General features: G+C 35.7%; 1 protein-coding gene across 5 annotated transcripts in view; it reads left to right on the top strand.

The window, feature by feature from the left end:
* The window catches only part of LOC123565530 (centlein-like), an 81,463-nt gene extending 68,269 nt beyond the window's left edge, over positions 1-13,194 (top strand). For all 5 annotated transcript variants that reach the window (XM_053549307.1, XM_053549304.1, XM_053549305.1 and 2 more), the window contains 13 exons: positions 2,560-2,674; positions 2,810-2,921; positions 3,563-3,714; positions 4,204-4,335; positions 5,619-5,750; positions 6,533-6,630; positions 7,292-7,400; positions 8,304-8,363; positions 9,239-9,334; positions 10,070-10,255; positions 10,636-10,830; positions 11,202-11,276; positions 11,451-13,194. In XM_053549307.1, the coding sequence (XP_053405282.1) occupies positions 2,560-2,674; positions 2,810-2,921; positions 3,563-3,714; positions 4,204-4,335; positions 5,619-5,750; positions 6,533-6,630; positions 7,292-7,400; positions 8,304-8,363; positions 9,239-9,334; positions 10,070-10,255; positions 10,636-10,830; positions 11,202-11,276; positions 11,451-11,570 (1,582 nt within the window). In that variant the 3' untranslated portion in view covers positions 11,571-13,194. The remainder of the gene's footprint in view (positions 1-2,559; positions 2,675-2,809; positions 2,922-3,562; positions 3,715-4,203; positions 4,336-5,618; positions 5,751-6,532; positions 6,631-7,291; positions 7,401-8,303; positions 8,364-9,238; positions 9,335-10,069; positions 10,256-10,635; positions 10,831-11,201; positions 11,277-11,450) is intronic.
* Positions 13,195-15,064: the final 1,870 nt, after the last annotated feature.

Raw genomic sequence — 15,064 nt, 5'->3', positions numbered from 1 at the left:
GATGTGCAGATGACCATAAAGGAAGAAATTTTTCTGTGAATATTATTCCTGCAGTTATGGCCCTTTGATAGTTTTTGCTATATAGAGGATGGCACAGTATGTGGGGGCATCCGTGTCCTATGGACACAATTCTGTGGCTGTTTGGTGTATGTGCGTCCGTGCATCTGTCTCTTCAGATTTGTTTGTCCAGACCATAACTTTGACATGCATTGAGCAATCTTATTTATAATTGACATGAATGTTAACCTCAGTGAGACTGAGTGTCATATGCAAACCCCAAGTTCCTATCACAAAGGTCAAGGTCACAGTTGGAGGTCAAAGGTCATGTCAGATCTTGTCCGGCCCATAACTTTGACATGCATTGAGGAATCTTGTTTTGTATTTGGCGTGAATGTTTAACTTAATGAGACGGAGTGCCGTATGCAAACCCTAGGTTCCTATCTCAAAGAACAAGGTCACAGTAAGGGGTCAAAGGGCGGGCTCGACATGTTGCCCATGGGCATCTAGTGTTAGTTTGTTAGCAATGTTTCCAGATAAATATCACACTTTGTCAGCCTTTTAAGATGGAAGGTGTATATATTGAATTTTATGCCAATATTTTTTACATATGCAGAGCACTTGTTTTCTATATTACTCTATAATTTCAAAATATTTTGCATAGATCTGGATGTATGTCATTTTAATTATGACTATTGTTAATTTTGCTAGTACTTCTTGAATATCAGCTCTTTAAATATTTAAAAAGTTCTTTTTACTTTATTTTGATATTTCCGTTCAAAGTGATTCAGTTTATTAAATTTTCTCTGATATTATTTCAGCTGGCTATGGTAATGCCTAAAACAAATGGTTACTCTGTAGTGATATTATTGTCATCTTATTATATGGAAAATTTAGCTGTTGTTAGTTACTGTAAAGCAGAAAAATGTTGGTGTGTGTTTCTTTCACTGGTGCACTAAGTAAAAATAAAGTACGATGTTTAAATTTTTCTAACGTCTGTCAATATACTTGTATAGTTTATTTTTATACGCCCGTCTCTGAAAGAGCAGAGCATATTATGTGAACACTTGTGGCTGGCGGGCGGCATTATGGCGTCCAAAAGCATGTCGGCTCTCCAAGTCGAACAGTTTTCATCTGATCTTCACCAAACTTGCTGACAGTGTTTGTGGGCATAATATCTCGGCCAAATTCGATAATCAGCCAAATTGCCCCAGGCACTTTTGGGTTATGGCCCTTGAATTACTCTAAAAACTGCTAATTTAGCCTTGTCTGCTCTCTCAAGTCAAACATTTTCATCCAATCTTCACCAAACTTGCTGATAATGTTTGTGGGCATAATATCTCGATAAGCAGCCAAATCACCCCAGGCACTCTTGGATTATGGCCCTTGAATTACTCGAAAAACTGCAAATTTAGCCTTGTCCGCCATCGAAGTCAAACAGTTATCAACATTATTACCTTTATGATGCGTAACTGAATATTTAGACGGGCGTATTTTGTGACAATCTGGCACTCTTGTTTGTAATATTTAATAAATTTCATACCAAGGACAAGAATGGGTTTGCAACTACTAATCTACCAATAGATATATTCTAAATTCCCATTTATAAGCTGCAATGCTACTTTAGACAATTAATGGTAAAATTGTTACATTTGCCATGGACAATTTAGTTTATCGACAATAATCAAGTCAAGTTCTAGGGCTTTGACTTTCTGTTGTAAAAATCGTGATTTCTCTCGAGAGTAGTTGAGATTTTTACAGTAGGTAGATCGGGAGTTACCTATTCATTTTGATTCAGGATCCATGGTAATTCTACTTGTAATTTTAACAAATGCAAACATTTTGCAGATGAATGAAAAAAAGAAATAAATGTGAAAAATGAAGAAAAAAAAAACACCCTCAAATAAATCTGCTCTACAGTTATTTATTTAGTATGTTATTTTCTTTCTTGATATTTATACATGTTACATTGTAGTATGAACTTATTTCTGTGCTTTCACTGAGGCTCAAGCAAATATTTCTGCAGTAGTTCTTTTCTTTGGGTTGTAGCTCTTGTATAATTATTTCTGTCTCCGATAATAAGTTCTAATCTATATATTCAAACCTTTATTATGCAGTCAGCAAAAGTAGCATCATAATCTGGCTACTTAAGGCAGGTGGCTGCTATAGACAATTAGAATAAGAACCAAAAGTTGATTTGGGAAGTAAGATGATTGACTGCTTAATGCAAGTGGCTGCTTAATACAGCTGTCCATTAAGGCAACTTCAACTAAAGTCAGGTTTTGTATGTTGGAGCAGGGCATTATCTTTTGCAAGATGATTAAATTTGAGCAAATTTTGGAGAGTTTTAAAAAAAGGTAATTAAAAGTGTAAAATTGCTGAAAAGAAAGTTTTATTATAATTTAGGATTTTTTATGTTATTGTTTTTGAACAGATGAGAAGATGTCATTCAACTTCAGACTATTGATATATGCAGTAATATAAAAGGCAGTATTTACAACATGTAAAGAAATTATTCCTTATATTACTGTTGAAACAAAGCTTGATAATGTTTGTTTCCAGGGAGACTGAGACAGACACACTAGGGAGAAAGATTGTTCAGGGTGCACAGCATGGTCAGGGTGACAGCACAACCCCAGACTCAAGCATGGAACCTCCTGGCTACAGAATGAGACGTGTATGTATTGTACTTGTTAAAATTATTTATATAAATGATTTAAAATTTACACATTGGTAATATTGAAAATTTCAGGTTCCATTGTCAATTAATGGAGATTTAAAAGTAGTATGTTATGATTTATGTTATTCACAGAGTGTCCCTATGAAGCAGACGCTTCGAGCGAAGCATGCTGCAACAAAGCATGTAGAGAGATTCCAGGAGTTGCCTCCCCCTGCTCGACACACAGAAGCACGTGCCCAGAAAGGTTATACCTTTTTCTAAAAATGACAAGATTTAACCTGTTATTAGTAACATCAAACTAATCTGATCAGTTGATGTACGTTTTCAAAGAATTTATGGTAAAATCTGATAAAGGACAGCGTAGGATTTATGTAAGAAAAAGACCTCTAATTTTAATAAAGAATAAAAAGTTATAGACAGTATACAAAACACGTTGATTACATTTGTGCCTTATCTTAATAAAATTGACATGTAAAACATAAAATCTTCATTACTATTACATGTACCATTTCCGAATTACCAAAAGTTTATGTTTTTGCCACTTTCATTTAAACCCGAAAATTGGACTCTCCTCAAACTGCTTTGCTTTTCAAGAATTATAAGTTCTCAACTTACATTCAAATATTTTGTGACGGAGAGCTCCCTTTAAATGATCATCTGATTTAGGCTCTTTTTTTAACCAAGATTTTAAGCTTTATGTGATATTTTATGTTAGACAACAGTGTTATAAAAGCAGGTAATTTTACCTGTTGTTATTAACTTTTGAAATCTCCAAAAAGTGTAGGCCATTTTGTTAATGTAAATCCCATGTACATTTTTCAGGAGGAAAAATCAGTGAAAAAAAATCTTTCAAATTTTACTGTATAATTATTGTTACTGTTTTAGCTCATGCTGCTATGTACAGAGATATAGCTACCTCACCTATAGCACCAACACCAATAAGAGAGTCACCAGGTCAGAGGAAATCCCCAGCATATAAAGCTGTGGTTCGACAGTTACAACCCATGAAACAAAGAGTCGGTTATCTTCAACAACAGGTAGGGTCCCCCAATTGAAGGTATTGTCAGAACAGCTCCTCTCAGAGTAGGAGGTTGCTTTACCTCCCGTAATTTGAATAGCATGGCTTTTTCCAGAATAAAATACAAATGTACATTTTTCCTTTGTTTGAAAAGCATGCCCTTTTCATTAACTTATAAATGATACCCTTTCCTTAATTTGAAAACAATGCATTTTCCCCCAATTTGAAATCTTTCCATTTTCACCTCCAGTCATGCCCTTTTTAGGAAGTTGAAAGTATTACTAAATGGTCTTTTTTATGATCATTGTATAATGTTTCTATCTAAATAAGTTAGTAAAATTTTAATACTGAATTTCTCTTAAATTCATCTAAGTAGGTGTGGTAAGTTTTGTGCTTTTAGAGGGAAAAACCTGAAATAGATGTAACATGATGAAGTTGAAAGACTGTGAATGTTGAGAGATTTTCTGATTCCATTTATGATTATGTCAGATATGTTTTAATGTCATAGGTGATTACATTACGTGAGTCCAGAGCTGCAGCTTTGAAGCAGGTAGATGAGCTGAAGGAGTCAAACACACAACTGCAGGCTGACCTTAACCTTGCCAACCAAAGACAAAGGGTTTCCAAACAGAGTATACAGGTCAGTAGGGGTTTGTTTTAGTTTAAAAGCTAAAACGGCCTCCACGTCTCCGTGACTACGGTCACCGACTGAGTCACTTGCCCATCACTGCTGGGAGTTTGAAACTTAACCTATGATGTAGAAGTCTGTCATGCGAGGAAGCCATCCAGGTGGCCTGAGAATGCTAAATGGATCTACCTGGGCGTGCCCATCCCTGAAAAAATCACCCAAATCAAAAATAAATATTTTAAAAAACTATAATGTGTAGAATGGTTTAATGTCTATTTCCCATTAGATTTCCCATTAAGATTTCCCATTAGATTTCCCATTAAGATTTCCCATTAGATTTCCCATTAGACAAGACTGACAATTGCACAGCCTTGCACTTCTTAAAACTGTTCATAATTTTGCTACTTAATGTTACAGTTGTTCCTTTAATTATTCAGTTCTCTCTAAACAGTTAAAGGCCATAATGCCTTTATTTATAATGTGGCTGCCACATGTTTTTTATGAACATAAAATATGTATATTTCTTGTTAAATCCTATTTTCAGTGATTGTTGTGCCCCCCACAACAGAGTGGAGGGGGCATATAGATTTGGTCTTGTCTGTGCCTGCCTCTGTCTGTCCGAAGTTTGTGACGCACCTAGGTCAAAAAGTATTTCAAATAAATTGATGAAACCTTGCATGAGTCTTTATCATGATATGAACTTGGGCACCTCCTATTTTTCCGTCTGGCTTCACCCTGTATTTCCAGAGTTACGGCCCCTGAAATAGTAAAAAATGCACATTTTCACCTTGTGACACGCCTAACTCAAAAATATTTCATATCAATTGATGAAACCTTGCATGAGTCTTTATCATGATATGAACTTGCGCACCTCATATTTTTCGTCTGGCTCCCTATTTCCAGAGTTATGGCCCCTGAAATAGTAAAATATGCACATTTTCACCTTGTGATGCGCCTCGCTGAAAAAGTATTTCATATAAATTGATGAAACCTTGCATGAGTCTTTATCATAATATGAACTTGGGCACCTCCTATTTTTCCGTCTGGCTTCACCCCTTATTTCCAGAGTTATGGCCCCTGAAATAGTAAAAAATGTACATTTTCACCTTGTGACAAGCCTAGATCAAGAAGTATTTCATATAATTGATGAAACCTTGCATGAGTCTTTATCATGATGTGACCTTGCACACTTGGCATTCTTCTTGATCAGTATTCCTAACTTTTAAACAACTGTAAATTAAACTTTTAAGCGTACAATTTGAATTTACAACTTACATGTATTTTTTTTTTTACAGAAATTGAACAATGACCTTGACAAACTTCATCAGGAAAAGAAGGAAATCGAGGTGAAAGTTACCCAGAAAATGGACACCATGGAGACAGCACACTCTGAACATGACTGGAAAATACTGGACTCCAGGCTGAAGGTGATTAAAAACAAACAGTTAGATTGTGTATAGCATATAGAACCTTCAACCTGTCAGGTGGTCATATTCACATCAGGGCATGGTGTATGCTCTCTGTGATCTTTGACTTGAGGCTGACATGTCTAAGGTCATTTGTGTTCCACCTCTGATTGTGGGGAAGTTGTCAGGTACAGGAACAATCTATTATTGGCTAGCAATCCAGGAACAGGAGGTTCAATGACTGTCATATATACTTCAGAGTACTGTAAAAGCAGAAATTTTCACGAGGGTTAAAATTCCGCTATATTCGCAAGACCCTACATATTGCGAAAATTAGTAGGATACTATTTTTACAATTTCGCAAATATTAAACCTCGCAAACATTCTCAAAATTTCAAATTCACGAAATTTTGACCCAGCGAAAATATGTGATTTTTCTGTAGCAAGAAAAGTAACAAATTAAACAGTCACTTTGGAGAAGACTAGATCATGAGTCTTAAGCAACCACCTGCTTTAAGCAGTCAGATTATGTTGCTCCTTGACTGTTTACTGTGAGTTGTATGTTTACATAACTCATTGTTTACTGTGAGTTGTATGTTTACATAACTCATTGTTTACTGTGAGTTGTATGTTTACATAACTCATTGTTTACTGTGTAATTTATTTATCTTTTGCGATATATTTGGGCATTTGATTGTTAAACATTTGATATAAGTTTTGAAGGTGTATGTTTACCTTGTGTCAGTTTACAAAGTGTTTTGTTTCCAGTGTTTGTAATCTATGATTGTATTGTATGTTTACAGAGTTGCAGCAATGAGTTATCAAGACAGAACACCGTCGTACGACAGCTGAAACAGGAAAATGAGCAACTCACTGATCAAGTTAAAACACTTCAGGACAAGTATGACAATTCTATATGTATTTCCTGTATTAAACCTTTACCATGCTAAATTTCTATAATTAACTTGTCCATCTTTCAATTTGGACAGTACCATCGACTGTTAAAAGGTGTGTTTTTCAAAAAGATACTGACCGAATGGTGAACAGTGCAGATCTTGATCAGACTGCACAGATGTTTCCAGCATTTGTATTGGTGAAGGACTGTCATGTGAGACTTGATATATTTCCATATTTGTTAAAAAATCTGATTTAGACAGAAGAGCTGCCACATCAAAAGTCTGGTCATTGCAGCAAATACTAGCAGATGGTAGTTGGTTCTTGCCCTTGCCTGATACGGATATCTCTGACAGCATATATTGCATATCCAGTCAGCAGCAAACTGTGTAACTAATACTGTGATATCATATAATTTCACAGCATGAAGTTTCATGGTTTTGGCCAAAATGACTTTTTACAGGGCAAGTTGAATTTGTAAATTTTAAATGAATAGAAATTTTGTTTATTCTTTGGTATATAATTTAGCAGCTTTAAGCAATCATGAAATCCACGGTAATGAGCCTTCCATGAATATTGATGATTTTACGGTTTTACAAATCATAGCAGCAAATGTAATATCTTCTACTATTTCATTATGTTTAATTTTACATTTGGACATTTTACAGAGTAAACAGAGCGGAAAGGGACAGTAGCCAGAAGAGAACATTGTTAGAAGATCAGAGGTCAAGGGTCAAGCAGGCACTGGAAAGTGCTAAAGCTGATGCAGAATCTCTAGTAAGTTGTTTTGTTATTATATCACAAGAGTGCTTTCCGAATGATTTAATGATACGCAACAGAAAGACAGTGATTTTATTCATTGACATAATCGCTATTGGAGATATATGTAGATTCTAACAAAACATCATGGGTAACTGTTCACATTATTCGCATTATCCACAATAAATGTGCCAGTTTTGTGTCATGTTTATATTTGGCATACTGCTATGACATTTGCTGCTAAGGAATAATTTTATGTGACATACAAATGAGCCGTGCCATGAGAAAACCAACATAGTGGGTTTGCGACCAGCATGGATCCAGACCAGCCTGCGCATCCGCGCAGTCTGGTCGGGATCCATGCTGTTCGCTAACAGTTTCTCCAATTCCAATAGGCTTTAAAAGCAAACAGAATGGATCATGACCAGACTGTGCGGATGCGCAGGCTGGTCTGGATCCATGCTGGTCGCAAACCCACTATGTTGGTTTTCTCGTGGCACGGCTCAAATAGCAATTATGTTGCATAATAACCTCATGGTGTCTTCTACCTGTATTCAATAAGAAAACAAGTTAGGTTATGTTAAAGTAATATTTAAGTGATGGAATTTTCATCTTTAAATTCAGTATCTGTATGTCATAACTTGCTGATACTCGTGCAAGGATTCATGGTTATAAGAACGTATTTGTATGTCATTGTTTACAGAATATAAATTAAGGTTGAACCCTGGGCTATAGGGCATGGGCAGTAGCTTGTATTTTACTATTGTCCATGAACAGGCTCCAACTGAGCCTGCAACATTTTAATTTATTTTCTTTTTGGATGACCTGTGGTTTTCCACTTTTTCTTTTTTGCCTCAACTGTCTGTTACAAGATTTCACTTACTATGTATTAAGTTGTTGACATATGTTTTCTTATTTCAGGAACAACTTGAAACTAGAATGAAATTGCTTCAGGACACAAATGAGAAACAAAAAATACAGGTAAGATTTAAGTTATAGTTTCGCAGAGCATCACTTAAAAAAGCATTTTAAATGATTGTTCCTGCTACTGGCTGGACTTCTGATTAAAATTACTAACAGACTTTAGGATAGGACTCTAAATCTAGCTGCGGTTTAAGGTGTAAAGAACCATGGAGAATTAGAGCATGTTCTGTATCCTCCAAATGACCAGTATTTTCACGAGGATTTACCTACAAGGGCAGCCAGAGGCACCTGTGAATAAACTTAGATACAGTATGTAAGCTCAATAATGTTACCTGAATAAAGAGAACTTCATTTTTTTTTGTTATTTAACTCGTAGCTTGTGGAAAAAATAAAATTCTTGGTGTAGTTTACAGTCCTTGATATAAACTGCAGATGTCTAATTGTAAATGTTCAAAGAATACACAAATGGTGTAGTTTACAGTCCTTGATATAAACTGCAGATGTCTAATTGTAAATGTTTAAAGAATACACAAGTTGGAAATACAGTTGAAATTCAGTGTCTCAAATTCCAAGGGATCAAGTATTTTACTTCAAGATAATTGAAACTTTACTTTAAAGTATATTTTGTGCATGTGTTTTTGGGACAGGACTTGAAAATGTCTTCAAGACAGCCAAAATTTTGAGATAAGCGAGTTTGAGATATTGAGTTTCAACTGTATTAGAAAGATTGAAAATGCTTTAAAAATGGAAATGTTAAAAAAAATGCAATGGTTCAAAGAACAACTTATGACCTTTTATTCTTAGTCATTTCCAGTTAAAGAAGTCTGCTGTGTGATATTTGTGAAATTTAGCCTGATCTTGTAATTTAAAGTCTTAATGAATAAAGGTCTGTTTTTCTGATTGTACTGAAGATGTTATTTGATGTGTTACAGATTGACTCCTACAAGAAGAGGCTTGGAGCTGTTACCAGGGAGAAGAGAGAGTATGAGGAAAGATTCCTGAAACTTACAGCAGAACTTGACAAAAAGGTAATAGAATACTTTTGAAACTTACAGCAGAACTTGACAAAAAGGTAATAGAATACTTTACAAACAAAACAGAGGGCTTTCGTGGATTAGACTGACTCCGAATCACTTGTCTCCACTGATGTGGGATCAAGTATCACTCGGGACATAGAATTTTTTATGTGAGGAAGCCATCCAACTGGCTTACGGAAGGTTGATGGTTCTACCCAGGTGTCCGCCCGTGATGAAATAATGCACAGAGGGTTCCTCCACAATCAAAGCTGACCCATAATTGTCTTGATGTGACATTAAACCACCAAAAAAACACTAAACAAACAAAACAGATAAACAGTTGAAATTTGTTTTCATTTCCAAACAACTCACACATGCTTTAACATATAAGTATTTTATTAGTAGTAATTTCTATTTTTTTGTCTTGCTGAATAGTTAGGACTGTGAATGTTCTTAATTACTGTAATGGTGGAGATGGAAATATAGCATGTTTTTGCTTAGATAAAAAAAGTCAGGGTTTAGTTTGAAAAAAACTTCTTTGGTCATGTTACTGAATCTGAATTATTTAGTGACAGTAGGAAGTGTTACGGAAGTTTTTGATAGACAACCAATCAAAGAACCTGGAGCTAGGGATGTTGCTGTTGGACACAGAGAAACTCGCAACACAACATATGAGAATTCTGGCAGGAGCTCACAAGAAGCCTCTTGTTTTTGTTGAAATTGAGAGAAAATTGTTTATTATTACAGAACAAGGTATTAGTAGACAGCCAGATGAAGAAACAGGAGCTGGAGACGTCACTGTCAGACATGGAGAAACTAGCCACACAACAGATGAAAAGCCTGGCAAGAGAAAGCGAAGAGGCGCTAGAAACTGCCAAGGATAAACTCCGAGAGATACATGAAATATTGCAGGCATACCAGAGATTTGTACGGGTAGGAAAACCTTTTGTCTTAGTTTTGAAAACCTACATGTAACTTCAGATTGGTACTGTTCACTGGACACAGAAAGGTCCAGTTGGAAAAAAAAGCAATTCTGCTTGTAGGTAAAGGATATTGAATGTTTTCGGCATTCAGAATGATGAATTTCGAAAAACAACTTTACAACTATGAAGTAACGCATATTGAAGAATCAAAGCTGTAAAATTGATCATGATTGAAAAAAGTGACTGTTATTTTGTTTAGCCAGAGATGTGCTCTGTAATATTTAAAGTAATATTGAGAATAAGGTAAAAAAAATTGTGACAGGTGTTACTTATTGCATATGAAATATTGCCCTATGTACTAAATTGAATTTTGAGATATTTTCTCTGTAGAACCTGGCCCAGGAGATAGTGCGGCGCACTCAGCAGACGCGACTCACAGTGAAGGAGCAGGATCAGAGGAAGTCAGGTACAGATAAATCAAACGCTTCCATGCAGCGCGCCCAGAACCTTGCCAAGGATATATTGAACCTCAGTCAGTCTGACCTCGACGAAATTATGAGTGCTGACGGAGAACACACTAAAATGGTAATACAGGACTTTTGTATATTGAGAACTATTTTTAAGGTACAAATTAATCAGTTTGTATAAAACCTGCTCACTGTTAAATCACATTAATCATGTAAGCATGGAATCTCATGGCTCTAGCCAAAACAGGTTTTTAGCGGAGGACTTGAATTTGTGCATTTCAACCATTGAAGATTAAATGAATGCGAGTTTTTTCGTTGTGATTTTATTTTCATGGATAAATGTAACCGCCAAATCCACTCTCGCAAATGCCTGTAATTTTTGCACATCAAAATGATTTGAGACAATAAACCACACAAAAGCCTTGATAAGTACATATATCATTACGAAAATTGTCCACTTATAAATAGCATCACTGTTTTTCTTGATAGGAATCTGAGCTTGAAGCAGAGAAGAGAAAGGACAGGAAGTGGACCAAGAGAGTAGAGAGGACGCAAAATAGCAAGGTAGGGATATAGATTTCATAGGGGCTCAAAATTACCACTATATAAATACAAGCTATCACCTGTATTACCTAACTTTCCTTCTGTCCCAGTATTTTCACATAGGTCTACAGCAGGTTCACAGTGTAATTTTTCCTTACTGTTAGGCGATTGTATTTTTTCATTTGTTCTCTACAGGATGACTTTGCTATGGCATTAATGGACTTGTTCCTACAGAAGATGGAGGAGAGGGTGGAGCTTACTACCAGACTGCAAGCTAAACACAGCCAAACAGAGCCGAGTTTACAAGTCAGCTGACCAATAGCATAATCTGTGACACATTTGAAAGAAAAATGATATTATTCCATATGTGCATTCCTTCTTTTTTGTCATTTTGTCTCATAAGCAGATGTCCGTCCATGTTATATTTATTTATTGTATTTTCAAAGAGAATTTTTGTTTGGGGTATGTTGATTGATTAGTTATAATTATGACAGATCTTTCACAGTATTTAATCAGGGATGTATTTAGAATGGACAGCTTTGAAACTGAACTATCTGAGAGAGAATCTTGATCCACGCATTTAAGTTAATTCAAAGGATCGCGGATATAAAAGTATTTGATTTTCTGTCTGAAAATATTCTTCAAAATGACAAACTGGCAAAGGTGTTTAATAAATCAGTTTATATTCAGTGTTCATAAGCATTAAATGAATCTTTGCCTCGAGTCAGACCCATGTTATTGCAAAAATTTATAATTTACACAAAATGTCTGTGATATATATTTGTACACTAGATGTATGATTATATTTATGTTTAGTGTAGATATATTCGTGTTAAAAAGGTTTCTGCCTTGTTAGGGAAAATGTATACAGATTTGCATTGGTTCAGTCTTACGCATAGCCATGTAAAATTATCACATTAAAGGGACCATAATAATGATCTATCATTGAAGGGCCAATATAATTAGCTTTCATTGTAGGGGCCAATATAATGACCTATCTTTGTAGGGGCCAATATTATCAGTGCCGTAGCCAGACACAAATTTTAACCGAGGCAATCTAGGGGATCCGGGGGCATATCCTCCTCCTGGAATATTTGTCCACAGGAAGGCTCTGGTGTGTTCTGGAGCCCTCTCAGACTGTGTTATATAACAGTAAAAATCGTCCTTTTAGCCCTGTTTATCACAATTCTACTTACATATTTTAAGAAAAAATTATATTGGTAACAAGGATATTTGGGGAATTATATGGTCGGATTCAATCATTTTTGTAACTAAAAGGCAATAAAATCAGAAAACCACCAATAAAGACATACAAGAACATGCTATATTCATCTTATTAGTTTATATAGGCCGAGATGGGGTAGGTACGGGAGGGAGCTCTATCCGTGTTGTGGGGGACGTGGAGGGGATCTCCCCATAGAATTTTTTGAAATATAGGTAGGAAATGGTGGCCTCTGGTGCCTTTTTCGGTCTAATTTTAAGGCATGGTGGGGATTTCCCCCTCATTTTAGTGGGGCCAGTGAGCTTTCATCCTGGATAATTTTGAAATACAGATTCGAAATGGTGGCCTATGGTGCATTTTTTGTCTTGATTATGAGGTACTGTAAAGGATCCATTTTAGAGGCCTCTCCCGCTGAATAGAATTGAAATACGGGTATGGTCTAAATTTTTAGGTATGGGAGGGTGTTCCCCCATCATTGTATTGGGGTCAGGGGGCTCTCTTCCTGGAAAATTTTGAAATACAGATACGAAATGGTGGCCTAGGGTGCATTGTTCGGTAGTGGATGGGAAACCCTCTCGTGATAGTGGGGTTAATGGGCTCTCTCACTGGAAAAAAAATGAAATACAGATATAAAGTGGTGGCCTCTTGTGCATTTTATGGTCTTAAGTTTGAGGTATGGGGGTACCCTCATTTTAGTGGGGTCGGGACTCCTCCCCTGGAAAAATTTGAAATATCGGTATGAAATAGTTGCCTCTAGTGCGTTTTGGGTTTTAAATTGGATAATGATAATAAACAACTGGGTTTAACTTTCACGAGTATAGGTCACTTATAAGCAAACTGGGGGTGGGGCAAGAGCCTGGCAAGGCTATCAATATGACTGCTAGGATTTCTATCTCACCTTGCCTCAAGGATGTCATGAGGCAAATGATATTCTGATATATTCTATTCATATTAATATACTTTTTTGAATTTTTGTAACTGAATTTTTCATCAGTGTGATAGGCCTACTTTTTAAAAAAAATTTTTTTGGCTCCTCAAATTTTAACCGAGGCAGCTGCCTCGGTTTGCCTCAGTGTGGCTACGGCGCTGATTATGATCTATCATTGTAGAGGCCAATATAATGACCTACCATTGCAGGAGCCAATATAATGACCTATCATTATAGGGGCCAATATAATGATAAGTAATTGTGCATAAACTCTCCAGTTTTATTTTATCAGAAATCTTTTTATAAGATTTTATTATTTTTCAGCAGTTATGCTGAATAAAGTGGCTTAAATATTTTTTGAATCTCTAGTTCAGTACATGTACTTTTTTTTATGTTTCTTTCATTTAGAAATTTGATTATTAAAAAAATTGGACTGTTTTTCAGTAAAAAATGAATTACAACAGTTTATGTAGTTAGACATTTTTCAGTAAATAACAGATCGTTTCAGTTTTATCAGCATATTAAACAGAAATGTAGTTCATTAGTTCATTCAGCAGTGATACCAAAGAAAAATTACGCCTAAGAAGACTTTACTGAGCTTTGAAAACCATCCATATCGCCCCTTAATGCAAAAAGGTACCATGAGCGTATGAATAAAGAAGGCACTTAGTACCTTTTTGCATTAAGGGGGCGATATATTCTTGATTCTACTAAGAAATTTCTCATTTTAAATTGCATGTTTTTGCATTAGAAATTCCATCGGCTGTAAAAAATTTTATTTCACTGTGTTATGCCAACATTAAATTTTAGTAAAAAAAAATACAACATGCAGTACGGAAATATACCAATTGAATCTCTGTCTAAACTTAACCATGTATTTCTGGAATTGTATTAAGTCTTCACTGAAAGCAGCTTTATTTATATTTTGTATTAATACACAATTAAAAATTTCAAATGAAGATTGCTTTTGTTCCCATTTGTTCCAGCCATGCAATCCAGTTTTTGCAAATTCATTTTACATGGAAATTAAAATATCACTTTCTTTGCCTCAGACTGATTGTTTCACTGTATGCCGAGACTTCATACTGTTGCATTAGGGCCTGTCAGACTGAATTGAGTCTTTCATGACTGAGTGGTTATGGTTGACCATTACCAGTGTGAATTCAAAACTCCGCTTTAAACTGAGATTTCATTCGTAAAAGGAAAATACAAGTGTCTTGCAGCTGGTTGTTGCAGGCCTTCAAGCGTTCCTACTTTTTTAAATGCCTCCTTTTTCCTACTTTTTGATGAACACCTACTTCTACTTTTTTGCTTGACATAGAAAGGAAAAAAATAAACACCATTTTCAGTAGTTTGCAGATGATGGACTCTGGTGTTGCTGGCAGTTTCTGGAGCCATTTGGTGCCTCCTGCAATACATTGCCTCATATCAAGGTACCTATAATCCTACCAAACCATATGGGCACACTGACTCAAGCACAGAAACTGCCAGTCAAGACATCTGGGGTCATCATTTGGTTGCCAGTGTACAGGCCCAGCCCAGTTGGCTGAGAAATGACCCAGGCCTCTTAGTGAAACCTTTAAAAACCTTTAATTTCAGAGCAAACCTTTAAAACCTTGAAATCTTCTGAAAAAAACCTTTAAAATAGCCTGTAATTTT

This window comes from Mercenaria mercenaria, chromosome 8 (genome assembly GCF_021730395.1).
Source record: "Mercenaria mercenaria strain notata chromosome 8, MADL_Memer_1, whole genome shotgun sequence".
Taxonomy (NCBI): Eukaryota; Metazoa; Mollusca; class Bivalvia; order Venerida; family Veneridae; genus Mercenaria; species Mercenaria mercenaria.
Note: the sequence above shows the minus strand (reverse complement) of the source record. Positions and strands in the feature narration are given on the sequence as shown.